Genomic DNA, 18,233 nt, shown 5'->3' with positions numbered 1-18,233 from the left:
TCATGAAATGATCTTCACATCAGGCCTGGCTTCTTCCAGGGCTTTTAGTTCATCATCCACTTCAGGACCCCAGAAAATGTCATACAGACTGAACCGAAACAAAAAAAGCAAGTTGGGTTAGTGGACATTAAGGTCAGAGAGGGCAGAAAGACACAGATGGCTGTCATGAGAAGACTAATTAACAGAAGGGGCCCCAGCTAGACTGCAGAGTCCAGTCCAAGTGCCAATAAGGCACCTGCATTGTTCCCTCCCCAGCATCACCATCTCCTCCTTCCTGGGCCTAATGGATCAAAGCAGGTTCAGCCACTACACCCATGATATCTGGAAGGGACGGGGCATGTTTTGCAGCACGTAGATGATGTTCCACCCCCCAGGATCACCCATTTGCCCATAGGAACACAAGCACTGCTCACATCAGCTGCTGCATCTTGCAGCTGGGGTTCCTCACGGCTTCACAGAGCTTCATCACACCTTCATCCTCCAGTGTGTTGTAGCTCAGGTCCAGCTCTGTAAGGTTCTGCTTGGTGACCATGACATTAGCAAGTGTGGCACAGCAGGCTGCGGTGATATCACAGTTGCCCAGCCTGTGGGGAAAAGACAGAGAGGCCAGTGCAGTGAGTGCTGGTTCCAGAGACACCCTATCAACCCCAGCTTGGGCTATGCTGGTGCAGCCCAGAGATTTGCACAGGTCAGCATCTCAGAAACATCAGCAGAGGCTGCTCCATGGTGTCCCCATGACACCTACTGATGCACCACTGCGTTGCATGTGCAAGACACTGTGACTGTCAGGATACATGGAAGCAACCATGGCTTCCATTTACTTGTGAGGTGGGATAGGTCTAGTTAAACATCAGTATGTGGTATGAATTGTTTCCCGTGAGCAAAAAAACTCCATTGTTATCCCTCTCAGCATGCTATGCTTGGAAGGGAGTAATGCAGTAATGGAGGAGATGACCCCTTAGGGTGCACCTTACCATAGAGAGTGGACGTTGCAGTTGGGGTGCAGCAGCCCCTCACACAGGATTTCCACCCCGGCATTGCCCAGCTTGTTCTCACCGATGTGGAGGACTTGCAGGTGTTTGTTCACGCTAAGAACAGAGCTGACTGCCTTGCAGCAAGCAGCTGTGAGCCCGCACTCTCTAACCCTGCAAAGTAAAAATGATGTGAGAACTCTGGGGATCGGGAGAGCATCAAGCACTGGTTGCTTCTTCATGTTTGCTTCAGAGGACAGTGGGAAGAGAGGAACAGAAGCCTTCCCACAATTATTGAACTTTTCTCAATCCCTGCCTGCCTAACCCTTTCTAAGCAGCACTTCTCCCACAGACAACGTTCGGGATCTTTATCTCAGAAAACTAAAGGGGTGCTTGCCTGCAGACATCTGTGCTGCTCACAGTCACTCTCAGCCCCACAGGTGCTCCTGGGGCACCTCACCAATTCCCACACCTCTGGGGCAGGACAGGAGCACACCGATGGCAGGAGCTGGTCCAGCAACGTAGGAGAGCTAAAGTGCTGCCTGCTAAAGTTCTAATGGAAGTACAACGTTCATCTCCAGGCCATGCAGTACCAGACCATCCCAACAAATAATGGAATGCTGTCAGCAGAGAGGATTCTGAAAACACTTTTTGACATTCAAGCATTCTCTGGTCAGATTTAGACAATCAAGTGGACAGCACAGGTTTCAGTCCTGACTTTTATCCAGTCCTTCAAAGAGGCAGCAATTATACATTTCACTAACTGCCAAAGACAGAACCTGCATTGTGCTACAGCTTTTCATGGAAAGCATTTTCTTGCCAGCTTTCTCAGGACATATACTTGAAGCTGCAGTACTTGAGACACAAGCTTTCTAATTTTGGCTCCTCAATGACAGCTTGCATTTCAGTGGAGAAGCTGAGATAGCTCATCACAACACTCATTTCACTATTACTTGAGGCCATTCAAACTTATGACAAAACTTCTTAGTTGCCATTGGTGGCAGAATAAAATATATTAGGTGGATGCTTTCCAAGTAATGCTTGGTCTCCTATTGCTTATAACAGGATCACAGAATTGCAGGAGTTGGGGAGGGACCTCTGAAGATCATCTACTCCAACCCCCTGCTAAACCAGGTTGACTACAGGGCAGATCTTCAAAGAAGTGTAGAAACACTACTAGTGGACTAGAAACATCTAGTCCACAAGTCTATATCTTTCAGGTAAAAGATGTCTGAAGAACTGTCCCAACTGTGGCTTTATGTTAGCAGCTCACCATAGCTCCTGGAGATGAGCTCTGGGATCCTTGAGCGCCTGACACAGCATTTCCATTCCAGAGTCCCTCAGGTTGTTGTCTATCAGACTGACCTCTAGGAGGGTCTCTTTCGTACTGAAGACTCTGGAGAGATCTTTACAGCTAGCGCTTGTGAGGTCACAGTCCCATAACCTGCAGGGAAGAACAAAATATTATTTTGCCCCAGTAATTATTTAGATCAGAAAACAGAGCTCTATGTCAGCATTGTGAACTTCTGGTTACAGCATTTCATTTTCTTCTGTCCTTCACAAAACTCATCCGTTCATACAAGCTTTCTCCTTACTCCCCATCCTTTGCACCAAAAGCTCTGCCTGAACCAGAAGATAAATGTGAACATTCAGAGTTCCCACCCAGCTCAGAGCAGCCATGAACTGGCAGCACAGACACCCTTGCTTCACTAGGGGGTGTAACTGGGAAGCTTTCCGCTTAGAAGCAAACGAGCAACACAGTGCAGACAGCTCACAGGCCGCCAGAGGGATTCAGGCACACCCTGTCTACACTTACCATAGCTTCTGGATCTTGCAGTTGGGATGTAACAGTCCTTGGCACAGGAGGGCCAGCCCGGCGTCCCCAATCTTGTTATCCCCCACAGCCAGATCCAGCAGAGAGGGCTTGTTGCTGAGAACCGCACTGATATCCCGACAGCTGTCGCTGGTTATCCCACAGTTCTCCAGGCTGCAGAAACAAACACACATTGAGCTGCTGCTCCAGACTGGCTGCAATCCGCCACTTCCAGTTTGGACAGAAAAAGGGCTGTGGAATGGCTCCCTGCTGCAAACTGGATGCTGTGACTGCTCCTCCATGCTCAGACACCAGCAAGTAGTTACAAGTTAAACTTGCAGTTATGAGTTTAACCTGGCATAGGGGCTCACACTCTACCATATGATGTAGGAGTGAACTCAGAATCATGTGATAGTTAAAAACAAACAAACGCAAAACCTGAAAACCCTGGACATGCACTTTCTATTTCAACAGTTACAGAAATCTGAGCCAGCAAAATGCTGGCCTGAACTTCAGGCATTCTTGACAACAGTTTCTCCTGTTCCTGCACGGCAGGAACAGCAGCAGGACTATCTGCAGTCAGAGATGACCAGCTCCTCCTTACTGTAGTAACTCTAAGTCGCAGCTTGCCTCCACCAGCCCCCGGCACAGCTGCTTCACAGCTGTATCTCCCAGTGTGTTGTTACTCAGGCTGAGCTCCTTCAGGGTGGGCTTGGCTTGCAGGGCAGCATTGAGAGCTTCTACGATATCAGCAGTCAGTTCACAATACTCCAGCCTGCAAGGAGAGAAGAAATCCAGGCAAAAACAAGTATCGAGTGTCTTGCTACCCCCTCAACATTGGCAAAGTGTACACTGACCAGGGCAGAAAACGTGCTGGTGGGGTCTACTTGGAGACCAGGCAGTGCATGAAATGAGAAAGAACCCTGGGATGTCAGAGACATCTTGCATTACTAGCCATCACTGCCAAGAGGGCTAAAATGCCTATGGGAACAGGCACCCAGCTATGAAGAATCCTGAAGACCCACTCCCATAAATTAAAGTGGCCACATTCAAACAAAACAAAAAGAAATCCACAGCTGGCCACAGAACTGTGCTTGTCTCAAGGGCGAGCAAGACAAAGCTGAACTGCTGGATGACCAAAATGCCCAGTGGCTACTTACTGCAGCTTCTGCAGCTTACAGTTGGGGTTCATCAGCCCTTGGCACAGCACCTTCACCCCAGCAGTTCCCAGTTTGTTATCGCCCACATGCAGCTCTGTCAGTGATGGCTGTGCACTGAGGACGGAGCAGAGAGTCTCACAGCTGGCACTGGTCAGGTTGCAGTTCTGCAGCCTAAAGGAGAGGTAGTGGAGGTGAGAGAAATGCATCCCCACAACTACAGAGGATCTTCTGGGAGACATGTGCCTGCTGAGGTTTGCCGCTGGCCCTCTAGATAGCAGTCCATACAGGTAAGTATTGCTATTTTAAGTATCCAGAGTAACTAAAAATAAAAATCTCATTCAACTTGGCTTAAAACCCTGGACACGCCATTTAGAAGTTTTACTGTATCCTACAAGAAGGATCTATGAAGCTGATCCTTCAGCTCTCAGGCTGGGAGAAGTTATGCGGCAACCAAGTTGTTATTGCTATAGGCTGTTTGAAGTTATGAGACATCATGCTCTTGTCATGGAGGAGTGTCACGCATAGCAGTGCTAACTTTGAATCGGGTTTGGTTGGCTCCCAGCAACAGCCTTTTGCTTGGTTCCTAGAGACAGAAGCAAAAAAATGGCTGTTTTCAAAGCATGTGATCTAGATAATGGCTGAGTTGCACCATCATGGCTCTAGTACTAAACCACACACCAGGTTGCCTTGTGACTTCATCTACAGCACTCTGCAAATATATTAGAGCAAGGCAATCAGTGGGGACTTACCACAACTTCTGCAAACTACAGCTCGGTGTCAACAAGCCTTTACTCAGGTACTCAATGCCTGCATCCCCCAGCTCGTTGTTGTTCAGCTTCAGCTCTTTGAGGGATGGATTCGTATGGATGACTGAGGAGAGATCCTTGCAGTTACTGCTGGAGAGATTGCAATCATCCAGTCTGAAAGAGAAGCAAACACAGAGCACATTAGTCCTCAGAGTCATGCTGCTCTCCTTGGCTGAAGAGCTCCCTATGAAAGCAAAGCAGCTGACTTATGCGTCCTAGGAACGGCATGGAGCTGTGTCAGGGGAGCATCCGGTGGGTGTTAGGAAACGGTTCTTCACCAGAGGGTGGTCAGGCACTGAAGGGACTGGATGGCAGCTTCCCAAAACACAGGCTGTGCTATGCAAATGCAAGACTTATGCTCCTTTGGCAGGGCTGGAAGATGATGCACCCTCATCAGAACTTTACCAGCAACAAACTACCAGCATCTGAAGCCACATCTAGCTAGCACCCGGCTTGCAGGCTGTCAGACAGGTTCTGCACCAACACCAGCCAAACTGCGTCTTCAGCCAGGTTTGCCAGCCCCAGAGATGCACTCGGCAATCTGGTGTCCTGTGGATGAGTCACGGCCTCTCTCAAGCACAACTCTCAGCATGCAGCAGTGTGCAGCAAAGCAGGGGCATCTCCCAATGGACTTGTGTTCAACACTGTTGAACAGCCCCCAACACAGCTACTCCCATTCACTATGCCTTGAACATCCTATCCTCTGCTCAGGACACAGCCATTCCCCTGCTTTCTACTTACTACCCAAGGCAGTCCTCAGGAAGCCCACGAAGTTTGCCTGCAAAAAATACTCTTCTGAAAAACAACAGGAAGTCACCCTCAACCTGCCTGACCTCTTCCAATTCACAGCTGTCTGGATGTGGCCTATCCTCTCCAGCCCAAGCAGGAAGATGCCAGCTCACAGAAGGTGAATTCCCAGCCAGCAGAGAGGGAAGCATGCAGAACAGATCTGAAGCCTCACCCCATCACCCAGTTTACACTATGAAGCACAGTTCCCCTCTAGGGGCTTGCTCAGCACACAGGGTGGGCACTTCTGATGGCTGAATGAAGAATCAAAAAATGGTGGCATGTGGCTTGTGCATAACAATTAATGAAGAGTCACTTGGCAGCATGTGAACTGCAGCCCAGAGAGCATGCAACTTAATGAGCACAAAGGAGAGACGCCTTCCCCCACAGGAGGGATCTCACTGCCAAGAAAGGCAGAATTACCAAAGCAATGGTCAAACATGTAGGTAACCAACTGAGATATTGCCTGGCTGCGTGTGCACAACACACTACAACGGCAGCGTTCATTCATACTGACGGTTGCTTATCTCTAGACCAAAAAAAAAACCAAAAACCCTTGCAAGACAGCTCTTATCTTTTTAATCAACAGGTTGTGCAAAAATATGTAGAACCATCCCTGCTCCCATGCAACTGTTAAAAAAAAAAAATCACAAGTGAACAATACCACAGCCCAATTTCACTAGTGAAACACGCTGCATTGCTACCTGATGCTGCTGCAGGACTTCATGGTGGGCAGAAGCTCAGCCCACCTCGATGGGTTCATCTCCTCACACTGGATGTCAAGGTCCATTTTGAAAGTTGAGAAAAGGTCTGAAAAGTTTAAATCCAGCTGTTATTTTTGCTATTGAACAAGAAGCAAGTGCAGCAACCATCTTTAAACCCACACAGTGCAGCTCTTTTCACCAGCACAGAATGAATGCCTGTCCCCAAAAGGTGGAACACAGAGGTGAGGGAGAAGTGTTCCTCCACCACCCACCACTTGGTTCCCAAGCCTTGACAGGTCACTCCAATTGGGCCAGTCAAAGTGCAAAGAGCAGGGCAAGCAGGGATCTCCTTTGCTCCACAAGTCAGATAGCACTTTTGAATGAGCACAGCCACAGCAAACACGCAGGAGAGCACAGTGAGGCTGAGAGCTGAGCTCTGCACCGAGCCTACAGTGGGCAGTGCTAAAGCCAGAGGTGACAAAAAAAAGTTTTGGCAACTCAGCCACGCTAACATGACTCAGTCATGATTAGTCATGACGCAGTCAGATTCCAGGGAACTCATTTTTAAGAAAATTGACCTCTTGAGTTATCACGTTGGAATGAGGCAGCTGAAAAAAAAGAAAAAGGAAAACCCCCCATGCTGCTGAGTGCTGTTCATTGCTGCTCTTCCTCATTCCCATCACCTCCGGTGCCACAAACACGGGGCACGGTGCTGCCTGGCACCCCAACAGCTGCTGGGCTGTATGGGGAATGCAGGGATGGTCCGCACCCCAAATCTGTGCCAGGAGCGGCGCTGCCTGAACGCATGGAGGAAACGGCAAGCTCCGGGACGGCAGAACGGCGTGCAACTGGGTGTGCAAGATAGGAACTGCTGTGCAACTTGGGCAAGCTGTGCTCTTTCGAAGGGTGGAAGCCCCGTCTGAAAGCAGGACTCGGTTAGGCAGTGTCGGGGGGAGCGCAGCCGAGCCCCACGTATATACAGGCGGGGTAACGCGGTGCCAGCGGTCGGGCCGAGCCAAACCGGTGGAAAGAAGCGAGCAAACAGCACAAAGTGTTGCAAAACCCAGCGAACGCCTCCATCCCGCTCGCTGCATTCTTCTCCTTTTCTCCCCCCGCGATCACAAAGGGCTCCCGCTGAGCGGGCACCGCTCCGAGCATCCCCGGGCCCCGCTCTCCACCGCCCCCTCCCAACCCCCGGCATCCTCCCTCCCTTCCCGCATCTCGGTTAACGCTTAAGGCCGACAGTTGCCGAGACCCCCGGAGTGCGGGAAGCAGCGCCGTGCCCGGTGTCGAGCTCTCCCCAGAAAACCTCCCCCCCGCCACCCGGTCCCGCCGCTTCCCGGAGCGCTCCCGCGGCCCTCGGCTCTCTCCCCGCTCCCGCTCGCGGCCCCGTCGCCGTACCTTCGCCCGTACCTCCGCGGCCTGGCCCTACCCACGCCCGCCGAACCGCCGCCGCCGCCGCCGCCCGCCCGTAGCGCCCGCCCGTCCCGTTCCGTTCCGCTCCGCTCCTCCCTGCAGGGTGGCTCCGCGCCGCCGGACGGGGAGGAGCGCGTCTGCCGCTCCTCCTTCCACGCTTCCCTTTCCTCTCTCCTTAGTGTTTTCTTCCCGTCGTCTCTCTTTTACCCTCGTTCTCTCCTCCCTCTGCCCTTTTTTCCTGTACTCCCTTCCCTTGTTTCCCCTCTCTTTTCTTTCCCCCTCTTCCTTCTCCTTTCTTTCCCCTTCCCTTTTTTTCCTTTCTCCCGGCTCTTTTCTTCCTCTTTTCTTCCTTCTTTCTCATCCTTTCTCCCTCATTACCCTCTACCTCTTTTCCCATTTTCCCCTATTTTCCCCCACCCCTCTAATCCCCCACCCTCAGAGCAGAGGCACCAGGGCACATCGCTGTAGATAAGCGATGCACAGGGGACCAGAGAACCAAAAGTTACACATTGAGATATCCCTCTTGGACTGGGAACTGACTCCTTCCTACGGGCTGTTTGGGGACAACAACAAAACCCATTCCTCAGTGTTCTGATGGCTGCTTATGGGGGCAGCTTGAGGGGCACGTATGGTGCCCTCCGTGCCCTCTCCCAGCCCCAGTGGCATAGTTTTCTCCCCTGCTCCCTCCATTAGTGCTGCTTCAAGCCATGTGAAATGCAACCCTGGGCTGCACGCACCCATCCAACACCGTGCAGCAGTGCTGCCTGCACATGGCCGGGACTGGGGCTCACTCAACATCACCCAGTTCTCGTCCTCCTCCCACAACTGGCTGCTCCCCAACTTGCTGTTGTTTCCTGGTACTTCTAACCATGGTGAAAACTCCTTCAGCCTTTCACAGGGCAGGGCAGGGAAAGGCTGCAGAGTGCTGAGAGCTCTCTGAATGGCACACTGAGCTACCTTCCCTCACCCACCAGAATCTTGGCTTCTCTGATGTTTGTACTCCCACAAAGCACCCCGTGCCCCCAGCTCACTCAGCAGCTCTCCGACACAGCAGAACCTTTGGTCCTCCCCTTCGCTAAGCAAAAGGGAAATTTTAAGGAGCTCCCAGGCCTGGTGCCATGCTGATACATACCTCTCTGCTCAGGTCTGCGTGGCAGGCAGGCAGATGCTTTCCTTCTGCTGTTACTATGCAACCTCTGCTGTGCCCATGGTATCTGCTAGAGGGAGAAGGGCGTTGTTGCGTTGTGGTTGTGTTTTTCCTCCTTGGTGTAGATGGACTGCAGAATGGGTGGCACCAATGATCACTGCCCTGTTTCACTGCAAATTCCAAAGGCTGGCAGTGGTCGCAGCAGGATGTAGTCTGGCAATGGTGCCAGAGCGAGCTTCCCACAAAACCCAATGGTCACAGAGGCAGTTTAATGTTCATGGATGGCCATTTGTCCCTGCCACCCGTGCCAGGAGCCGGGCTTCACACCGGGCTGTCCTCTGGCCTGCAGCCTTGGGTCATCAGATTCCTGTAGGAGCAGGAGAGTGGCTGCATGGACAGCCCCGTGTGAGTGTGATAACAGCACAGCAAGCCTGCAGACCTGTTTTGCATTCTTTTCTCATCTCTTTGCTCCCAGGGTCTGAGTTTGTCTGAGCTGGGGCATGAGGAATCATGTAAGGAATAAGAGGACGCGTGGCTTTGGGATGGCACAAGGCATCCAGCAGATGACTAACAGAAGTTGGGTGGGGAAGGATGCTGCAGGCAAGTGGGGAATGGTTTCTTTCGCCTGGCAGGAAGGCCACGAGCATAAGGGAGTCTGTGGAAGAGGCTGCAACAGTGCTCTGAAATTGCATCTTATTGTCATCTCTACACACAGTGTGGAGAGAGCAAAACACAGAGCTGTACAGGAACACAGTAAGTGCACACTGCAGGAGATCTGCTTGGAGAGCCAGAAACCCCTTTGCCCCCTTGGCAGACCTCACTGTGGGGACAACTGGGGGCATCTTGGGAACAATCAAATGGCATTTCTGCAGCAGACAGGGTATCCCACTCACAGGATACAATACACCCTGGAGGAATGGTGCACACCTGCCTCCCAGCTGGGTTTCTCTCTTCTTTAGACTGTCATTAAGGAGAGCACACCGCTATCCATGGGCGTTGGAACTAGATGATCTTTGATGTCTCTTTCAACCCATCATTCTATGATTCCATGGACATAGAGCAGCCCTGTGTCCTGGAGAGGTCAGGACACATCTCTGCATTTAAGATGACTTTATATTAAAGCTGATGTCCATATGCACATGACCTAGAGCAAGCAATCCAGACGGCTACTTAAATGGTCTCAGAATTAAACTCATTAGCATAAGCTGAAAGCTCTGTCTTTCTGCCCTCCAGCACTCTGCCATTCTGTCCTCTCTGCTCTCACCATGCCTTTGTGCGTGCGCTTAATTGCAATTAAAAACATTAGAGTTTTCAGGGTAATGACAGCTCTTTTGCTAGCTTGACCGTGTGAAGCCTACCAGCAAACCATGAGTTGTGGCAGTGAGTTGTAGGAATGCACCCAGCCCCATCTGTCACACTCAGAGCCCAGGTTTGGCCGTTGGCACTTCCTCTCTCTGTCAACCCGTCCTTCTGCCTGAGAGCCATTTGTTCCTAGAGCTTGTGAAGATTTGTGGGGGAAGGAAATGCAGAACGCGGGCCATTCCTCAAGAGCCAGCAGGCTGATAAAGCTCTTGGAAGGGAAAAAGCAGCCCCAGCATCTGTGGAGCAGGGGTGGAGAATCTGATACCAGGACTCAGAGCCACAGTGCCACAGGAACAGCACAGGGGAGGTCGATCAGTACATGCTGCTGGCAAGCAAGTGGCCTGGGGTTGCAAGCTTTGAGCTCCTGACAAATGGGAGCAAACGCTCCCCAGCTGCATGTGTGCAAACATATGGTGGCTCTGTGCTGTGACGGCTCAGCAGAGATTCCCACAAGAAAGCCATTAGGAGGAATGGTTTGGCTCTCTGATGTGGTCGTCTTGTTCTCGTAATAGAGAAGCTGCTCTCTTTGTTTCGTACTGCGTTTATTTTGGGAGTGGGGGTTGTTATAAGGAAATAGTGCTTTGAGTATTTGTGCAATATATTGTCCTAAGGCGTACAGTTTCTGGCTGTGGTCACTGCTTGGCTGGACAAGAAGCACGCTGTTAGTTAACGAGAGAGGCTCCAGAGCTCTGAGCTGATGGAGGAGCACAGCAGCAGCCGAGCTGCAGAGGGCGGTGCAGCCCCAGCTGTGCACATTCGGGCTCTCGGGGCTGCAGTCACCCAGGGGACAAAGGTCTAGGGCTGGAGCGGGTGAATGGTTGAAGCTGTTCTTTGCAGCTAGTGGGGGAAAGAGAGAATCAGACCATAAATACACCCATATCTCGCCTTGGAGTCTCCTTACATCGGCTGTGCAGCAGCTGATGAAAGAGGAGGCTGTGACAGATCTCAAGTTCCCATTAAATCCTGCTGCACACGAATATTTGAACCATTTATACAGCTTTGAAGACTGCTGCAGTGACAGCTGGTTATTGCATGGGTTTGTCCGGCACTCCAAATCCTCAGTATAAATCACTCTTAAAAGATGAGAACAAACTCTTCACCTCCATCCACTCATCTGCCTTTCAGACTTCAGTCTGGCTGTTATTTTCTGGAAGGGGCTGGGAGGTGTCAGCAAAGCAGTCTCTCTCCACTGAGAATCCATGGAAATTTATACAAAATGGTCACTTTGCAGAAATGCATCCTCTTTTAACCTGGTTGTTTGAGCTGGGATCCGTCCTATTTGCGTGGCTTTGCTGCTTAAAAAGAAGGGTGGTGAGGACAGAATGATTTTCAAAGAGTGTGGTTACAACCTGCAGGAGGAAAAGTGCACACGGTCCTCAGCCAGGGTACAGCACTGCCCTAACTGTCCAAGAAGATCATGGCAGTGCAGCGTGGCCCTGCAAAGCCTGTTTGTGTGAGCTGATCCTCCCCCTGTACTCAGCATTGGTGAGGCCGAACCTCGAGTGCTATGTTCATTGTTGAGCCCCTCACTTCAAGAAGAACACTGAGGCCCTGGAGCGTGTCCAGAGAAGGGCAATGGAGCTGTGTGGGGTCTGGAGCACAACTCTGATGGTGAGTTGCTGAGGGAGCTGGGATTGTTCAGTCTGGAGGAGGCTCAGGGCAGACCTTATCGCTCTCTATAACAACCTGAAAGGAGGTTGGGGTGTCTTCTCCTGGGCAACAGCAACAGGATGGGAAGTAATGGCCTCAGGTTGCACTGGGGGTGGGGGTTAGATTGGATATTAGGAAAAAATTCCTCACGGAGAGGGTTGTGAGGCATTGCGGCAGGCTGCCCAGGGCAGTGGCTGAGTCACCATCCCTGGAGGTATTTAGAAGACATACAGATGTGGTCCTTAGAGAAGTGGTACACCTATCAGTGCTCAGTCGGACTTGATAACCAAAGAGATCTTCTCCATCCTAAATGATTTCTACAATGCCGTGAGTCTTTTTTAAACGAATATGTAAAAAGTTTATTTTTTTAATAGCAAAATACATTTACAGATCATAAGGACAGACTCCTTACGATCGCGTCTCCCATCTCCAGCCCCCAGCCCAAGAAAGATGAAGTAAACGAAGGTGCCTTGAGTATAGAATGAGGAAAGAAAAACTGGAGAATGCGGGCATCGATCCCGCTACCTCTCGCATGCTAAGCGAGCGCTCTACCATTTGAGCTAATTCCCCACCCGTCTCTCTGCTTCTCTCGTGCCTCCTCTATTCTCGTCTCGCGAGACGCTGCCACCTCGCCTGGAACACTCGGCCCCGCGCGGCCTCCCACTGCGCCTGCGCGAAAGAGCGCGCGGGCCGGGCCGGGCATTAGGGCGCGCGCCGGAGGATGGGATGCGCGGCGAGGCTGGGAGCTGCCGGCCGCCCGCCTGTGGTGAGGAGCGGCGGGGCGCGGAGCATCGCGGGGCTTTGTGCGGGGGGGGGCGCGCGGGAGGATGTCGGTGTGTGTGAGGGTGTCCGGGCGGGAGATGCGGGGGGCTCTGCGCGCCTCTGCCGCTCCCCAGGTTCCCGCCGTACTGCCACCGCATCCCCCTTTCCCCGCGCGGAGAACCCCCCGGAATGGAGCTGCGGTCTTCCCGAGGCGGAGAAGTCGTTGCGTTCTCTGCTGTTCTCGCGTGGCGGCTGCGAGGGGCTGCGGGACGGCGGGGCGGCGTGTGGCACGGCGGCGTGGGGCGGGCGCCGCGCCGGGACTGCGGGAGCGGCAGCGGGTCCGGAGCTGTGCGGCTGTGCTGCGGGCGGCGCCGGTGTGTAGATCCGCTCTTCTGCTGTTTATCGCTCTTCCTTGACAGGTTCTGGTGTGGGGATGGGTTTTGTCTCACATTAGTGTCTGGTCTGAATGCTATCTTATCGACACCACTAGGAAGTTTAAGTTTACGTTTCCCTTTTAATGTTGCATCTTTCTTTGAAGGGCCCAAGCAGCACGCTTGCAGCTCTTCAGAAGCCCTCCTGCCTCTCGCTGCTTGTTTTCCTGGCTGCGGGCTGCTCTCTTGCTTGTGTTTCAGCCAAGGGGAGATCAGCCAGCAAACACATTTATCTTCAAAAAAAACCCAAATGGCAGCGACCAAACAACCGCCACCACACCCCTCCGCAGCCTGCCTGCCTTCCTGACTGACTGGGAGCTTGACTCACAGTTCTGACAGCCCCTACCTTAGCCATTATTTTAACCCCATGTGAGCTTTCCCCCTGCTTGCCAGCCTGCAGAGCATTGCACGTGCATCATCCCTTTCTCAGTCGTCCCCCTCTCTCTTTGACATCTGTCCCACTGAGCTGCAGGACCGTGTGCACTTGTCCTTCACTTTTATTTATTTATTTTTTTTAATGCACAGAAACTGGGAGGTTCTTGTGAGTATCCCTCCTGGCAAACCCCACCTTCCTGAGGTGCCAGGCATGGTGTTTCCCCTGCTTATTTTTGCAAAATGTCTGCTGGACTCTGTAGAGTTGGAAGAAACATTTCGTGCTGTGAGTTGGCTGCGCTTTGCACAAATGCTCTCAGATGTGAGGTTTCACCTCCTCAGTGCTGCGAGGGTTTTTCCTGTCACGAGGCAGCCTGCCTTCCTGCCCCCTGTGCTGCAGAGAGCAGCTGCAGAGCAAGTGCAGGTGTGGGGTACGAAGGCACTGACTTCAGCTGTGCTCCATCAGCCCCATTCCTAGTCTCCCTCATTTGTTCCTCATGTACTGATGCAGGCAAACACTGAGCGCTGATGAATCTCTATCTTCTACTCATGCTCCCTGCGTGTGACAGAGAAGTCTCTTGGCAGGTGTCTAGGGAAGAAAAGCCCTAATCTATGGCAACTTTGTGCAAAGAACTGTCCCTAGGGATGCTGAGTTGTGGTGCGCTCTGGGCTTTGCAGTAGGTTTGCTTGCTGTATCTCTGTTGGCTTTTGGTGGCTTGTGGTGCTCCTACTTGTCTTTTTTGAGGTAGTGCAGGGATGATTTAAGGGATGATTTAAGGTCATGCCATGCATGTTGCTCAACATGGCTATGTGATAGTTCATGCATGATGGAATCACAGAATCATAGGGGTTGGAAGATCATCAAGTCCAACCCCCTACTAAAGTAGGTTTACACAGGAAGGTCTTCAGGAGACTCCACAGCCTCTTTGAGCAGCCTGTTCCAGTGCTCTGTCATGGTCACAATGAAGAAGTTCTTCCTCATGTTCAGGTGGAACTTCCTATGTTCCAGTTTGTGCTCAGTGCACTCTATCACTGGGCATTGTTAAAAAGAGCCCAGCTCCATCCACTTGACTTCCACCCTTTCGATATTTGTAGGCACTGATAAGATCCCCTCTCAGTCTTCTCCAGACTGAAAACTTCCCAGGTTTCTCAGCCTTTCCTCATAGGCGATGCTCCAGGCCCCAGACATCTTTGTGATCCTCCACTGGACTCCCTCTAGAAGTTCCTCATCTTTCTTGAACTGCGGAACCCTGAACTGGTCTCAGTACTCCAGATGTGGCCTCACCTGGACTAGAGGGAGAGGACTACTTCCATCAACCTGCTGGCCATGCTCTTTTTTACGTGCCTCAGGATGCCATTGGCCTTCTTGGCCACAAGGGCACACTGCTGGCTCATGGTCAACCTGTGGTCAGCTGTTGGTCAACCAAGACACCCAGCCCCATCTCTGCAGAGCTGCTCTCCAGCAGGTCAGCCCTTAACCTGTACTGGTGCATGTTGTTATTTCTCCCCAGCTGTAGGACTTTGAGTTTGGCATTGTTGAACCTCGTGCAGGGCAGTGTCCGTGGTGAAGTCTTGGCTGCTTTGCTGTGATGTGCCTTGGAAGGAGTGCTCTGTGTTTTCTGCAATGCTTTTGGAACAGATGCCAGGACTTGTGCGCTCTCTGCAGTTGTGGGATGGCTGGATGTGCTCCTCAACCATGGGCTTGCTCTGGCACCGCTGTCGCGCATTTCCATCCTGTGCTGCTTGAGAGCTCACTGAGACTGAAGGATTGCTGATGCGGGGCCTGGGTGTTCCTAGAGAGATATTGATTGTCCTGGACAGCTTGTGTTTTCTTCTTTTGTTCCAAGTCCTCGTCATGCGTTGGGCTCATTAGGGCAGACGGCAAAGCTGGGCAGGCGGTGTGGATGGAGTTGGATGGGGCTGGCCAGCTGCCACCCCATCCCGCCTCAGTAAGGCTGAGGCAGCGTGCCTGCTAATTCCATTAATGGTAGCCCCGTGCCTGGGAGATAGATGTAATTCTACCATAAAGCCTGTGCTCAGCCTTGAACTGAGAGGATTTGCTGGTTCTCCCCGGTGTGCTGCTGTCAGCGTACCCCTGACTTACCCACAGCTGGTATTTAAAAGTGTAGATGTCAGCGTAAAGATTGGGTAGTGGAAAAAACCACTATGAAACGTGTGTGAAGAAATGCTTGGCTCTGGAGCCGTGCTGCCTCTTGGAGCCTAGCAGTCTGCTTGTTGTGGATTGTACCACAAATGGAGGCTTCCTGCTTTAACTCGTGGCGTGCAGGATGACATAGGGCACAGCCAACAGCTGGGAGATGGCTCGAAAGGGACGTGTCCCCAGTGAGCTCTGTGTGTCACCAGGGCAGGGCAGACAGCACGGAAGCGTTACTGTGTGTGTGTCAGGTCGGGGTGAAAGCTTGTGAGTGCATTGGAGCCACAGCAGGAGTTTTGGCACATTTAGCACATCCTCTGCATGTTTTTTGGTGGTGTGGCCCACACTTGATTTCGGAGGTGACTCTCCTGGCTGGTTCTTTTCTCAGTTTGCTACTTTTTTTTGTTTGCAGACCGCATCTTCCTGTCTGCAGTCATATAATATACTCTAGTGGCAGGGTATTATCCGCGTTGGAAAGGAATGGTTAATTGGGATATTTTTAGCTCTCCCCGTGGCTTGGATCCTGGAAATCAGGCACGAGAGCCAGCGCTGTCTGACCATTCAGCTTTACACAGTGTGAAGATAGAACGCAGCAGGACTTCATCAAGCCTCAGCTCTGGTTCTTAAATCTCCTGCCCCACAGCAGCCGCGTTCCTTGGGACTCAGCACGTGGGCTAGGGGCATGCTTAGAATCATAGCATCATTAAGGTTGGGACCAAGAGCTACAATCATCTACTCCAACTGCACTTTATGTGCTTTTTGCTCATGTTTTAATATAGTTGTGTGACTTTCTTTTCCCAAAGTGAAATTTTTCAGCATGTCCTTCCCTGTTTTAATCGCTACTAATCTCAGCAGCAAATCTGTGCCAGCAGTGAGTTGCCAATGATTTCAGTACAGAGCAGGCAGGAGGGCAGTTGGTAAGAGAAGGAGCAGTGTGTTTAGGGATTTCAGGCAGAAATTCAGTTTCTTGAAAACCTGTGGTTGTAGTCTCTGGGTTGAGTTGTTCCTACCGTCTTGCTTCTTCCTTTCCCCGTCAGTTTCATGAGTCAAAAGCAGTGGTGAGAGCATCACTGCCAGAACAGAGGTGACTTACCAGGGAGGATGTAATGTGGGTGGTAAAGTTAGAAGTAGGTCACAAGCTCTGCGTGTGCTTACTGGTGCCGATTGCAGTGCTAACCAGGTACAGTTGCCAAAATTGTTTCAAAGCATTGGTATTTTCTTGGCTTGCTGACTTGCCTCATGAGTTTCACAGGGAAACCTGCAGCTCAGTGTTGATTTGCTTGGTGGCTCTCACGTCTCTGGTCCTCGGTTAAATCACCTCTCAACTGCTTGTGCCAAGGCAACAACAGCTGGGGTGGCCCTGTGCTGGCACTGTGCTTTACCGAAGTATTTTTGAGCCACATCTGCATCCCCATCGCATTGCCACATCACTGCCTGAGTGGCTGTGCCAGCGCTGAGCTGTTGCTGTCCCAACCCATCGCACAGCTCCCTGAGAGAAGGGCTGGTGCTGGCACCATTGGCCTCCCAGAGACTCCCAGCCCATTCTCCTGTTTGCTCTCCACATCTGGAGGTTGAGCTAATGGAGCCTGGTGGCCTCACCCTTTGGCTGCCTTAAGCTGAAGGTGTCAGTCCCACAGCAGGCTCAATGGGTGCTGTCTCTGCCTAGCTTCCTTGAACTGAGTTCCTTTTGTGCTCAAACTGCTGTAGCACTGCAAACCGACCTGGTGGATGGGCTGAAACTAGAGACTGCTAGAATTTTAGCACTGGCTGGGCTCTACTATGATGTGTGTTGAAAAACTACAAGCAACTGGATATTCATGTCGCGACATCAGGGAGCCAGCTCCTCTGGGTCCTCCCTTATTTCTGAGCCTGGAGACCTTCTGGCTGCATTTGCTCAGCCCTGAGGAGCTCAAGAGGTGACCTGGCAGCTCCGTGCTGACGCCTTCGTATGTGAAAGGACCCAGTGGAGGCTGCTTGGGGTGAGATCGAGTGGGGGGGTTGGAAAGTGGGAGGATGTCAAGTGAGGCTTTTGGAAAACTGTGGAAGACTTGACTATTGGAGTTGTTTGACTTGAGGCTGTGCTTTCAGCTTAGTGGCAACAAAAACTTCTCCAGTATAGGCAGGCAAGAACCATCCAAACTGGGGAGCTTTGTGATAAAACCCCTGCAGCTGCTGAAAGGGAGGGATCGTCCTGCTGCTTATCAGGCTCCAGCCCTGCTCCTTCGTGGCCAGCTCTGAGGTGTGTCAGACCCGCCAGTGAGCCCATTTAATTGAGAGGGGCAAAGGGGAGCTGTTTGAGATTAAGTGTCCTGCCCAGCATGAGGGCTGTGGCTTCGGCAGGTTGCAGCTGACTTGAAAATGCCTGCTGATGTCTGCTGTGTTAAAACTGCCCTGAATTAATCAGTCAGGTTTGTCTGGTTGTTTTGTTTTCTTGTAACTGATATAAGATGAATTTCTGCTGAGGCAAAAGCTCAAGCTTTGCAATAAAATTTATGGCTTTGTTAAAGATGCTTCGGGATGTTTCTGGGGAGTGCGTGTGCTCTACATGGTAACAGTTATCAGAACTGAGAACAGGGTGGTTGGAGATGCTTGGCTGGTTAATTGATTTGAATGCCATGGAAACTCAAAGCCTTGTGCTGTTTTCGGGGAAGAAAACCCCAAACGTATAAAGTAGAGAAGCAGCACTGGGTATTTCTGT

At 51.6% G+C, this 18,233-nt stretch overlaps 1 protein-coding gene across 1 annotated transcript; it reads right to left on the bottom strand.

Moving 5' to 3' along the window:
• On the bottom strand, positions 1 to 8,326 carry RNH1 (ribonuclease/angiogenin inhibitor 1; the record flags this gene model as incomplete). Its single annotated transcript, XM_079537316.1, has 10 exons — positions 8,090 to 8,326; positions 6,241 to 6,346; positions 4,694 to 4,864; positions 3,945 to 4,115; positions 3,389 to 3,559; positions 2,788 to 2,958; positions 2,245 to 2,415; positions 975 to 1,145; positions 414 to 584; positions 1 to 88 (listed from the first exon to the last, which is right to left on the bottom strand). The coding sequence occupies exons 2-10, from the start codon at positions 6,324 to 6,326 to the stop codon at positions 1 to 3; spliced, it is 1,371 nt and encodes a 456-aa protein (XP_079393442.1). The 5' UTR covers positions 6,327 to 6,346; positions 8,090 to 8,326.
• Positions 8,327 to 18,233: the final 9,907 nt, after the last annotated feature.

The sequence above is a fragment of the Tetrao urogallus genome (genome assembly GCF_951394365.1).
Source record: "Tetrao urogallus genome assembly, chromosome: 6".
Classification (NCBI taxonomy): Eukaryota; Metazoa; Chordata; class Aves; order Galliformes; family Phasianidae; genus Tetrao; species Tetrao urogallus.
Note: the sequence above shows the minus strand (reverse complement) of the source record. Positions and strands in the feature narration are given on the sequence as shown.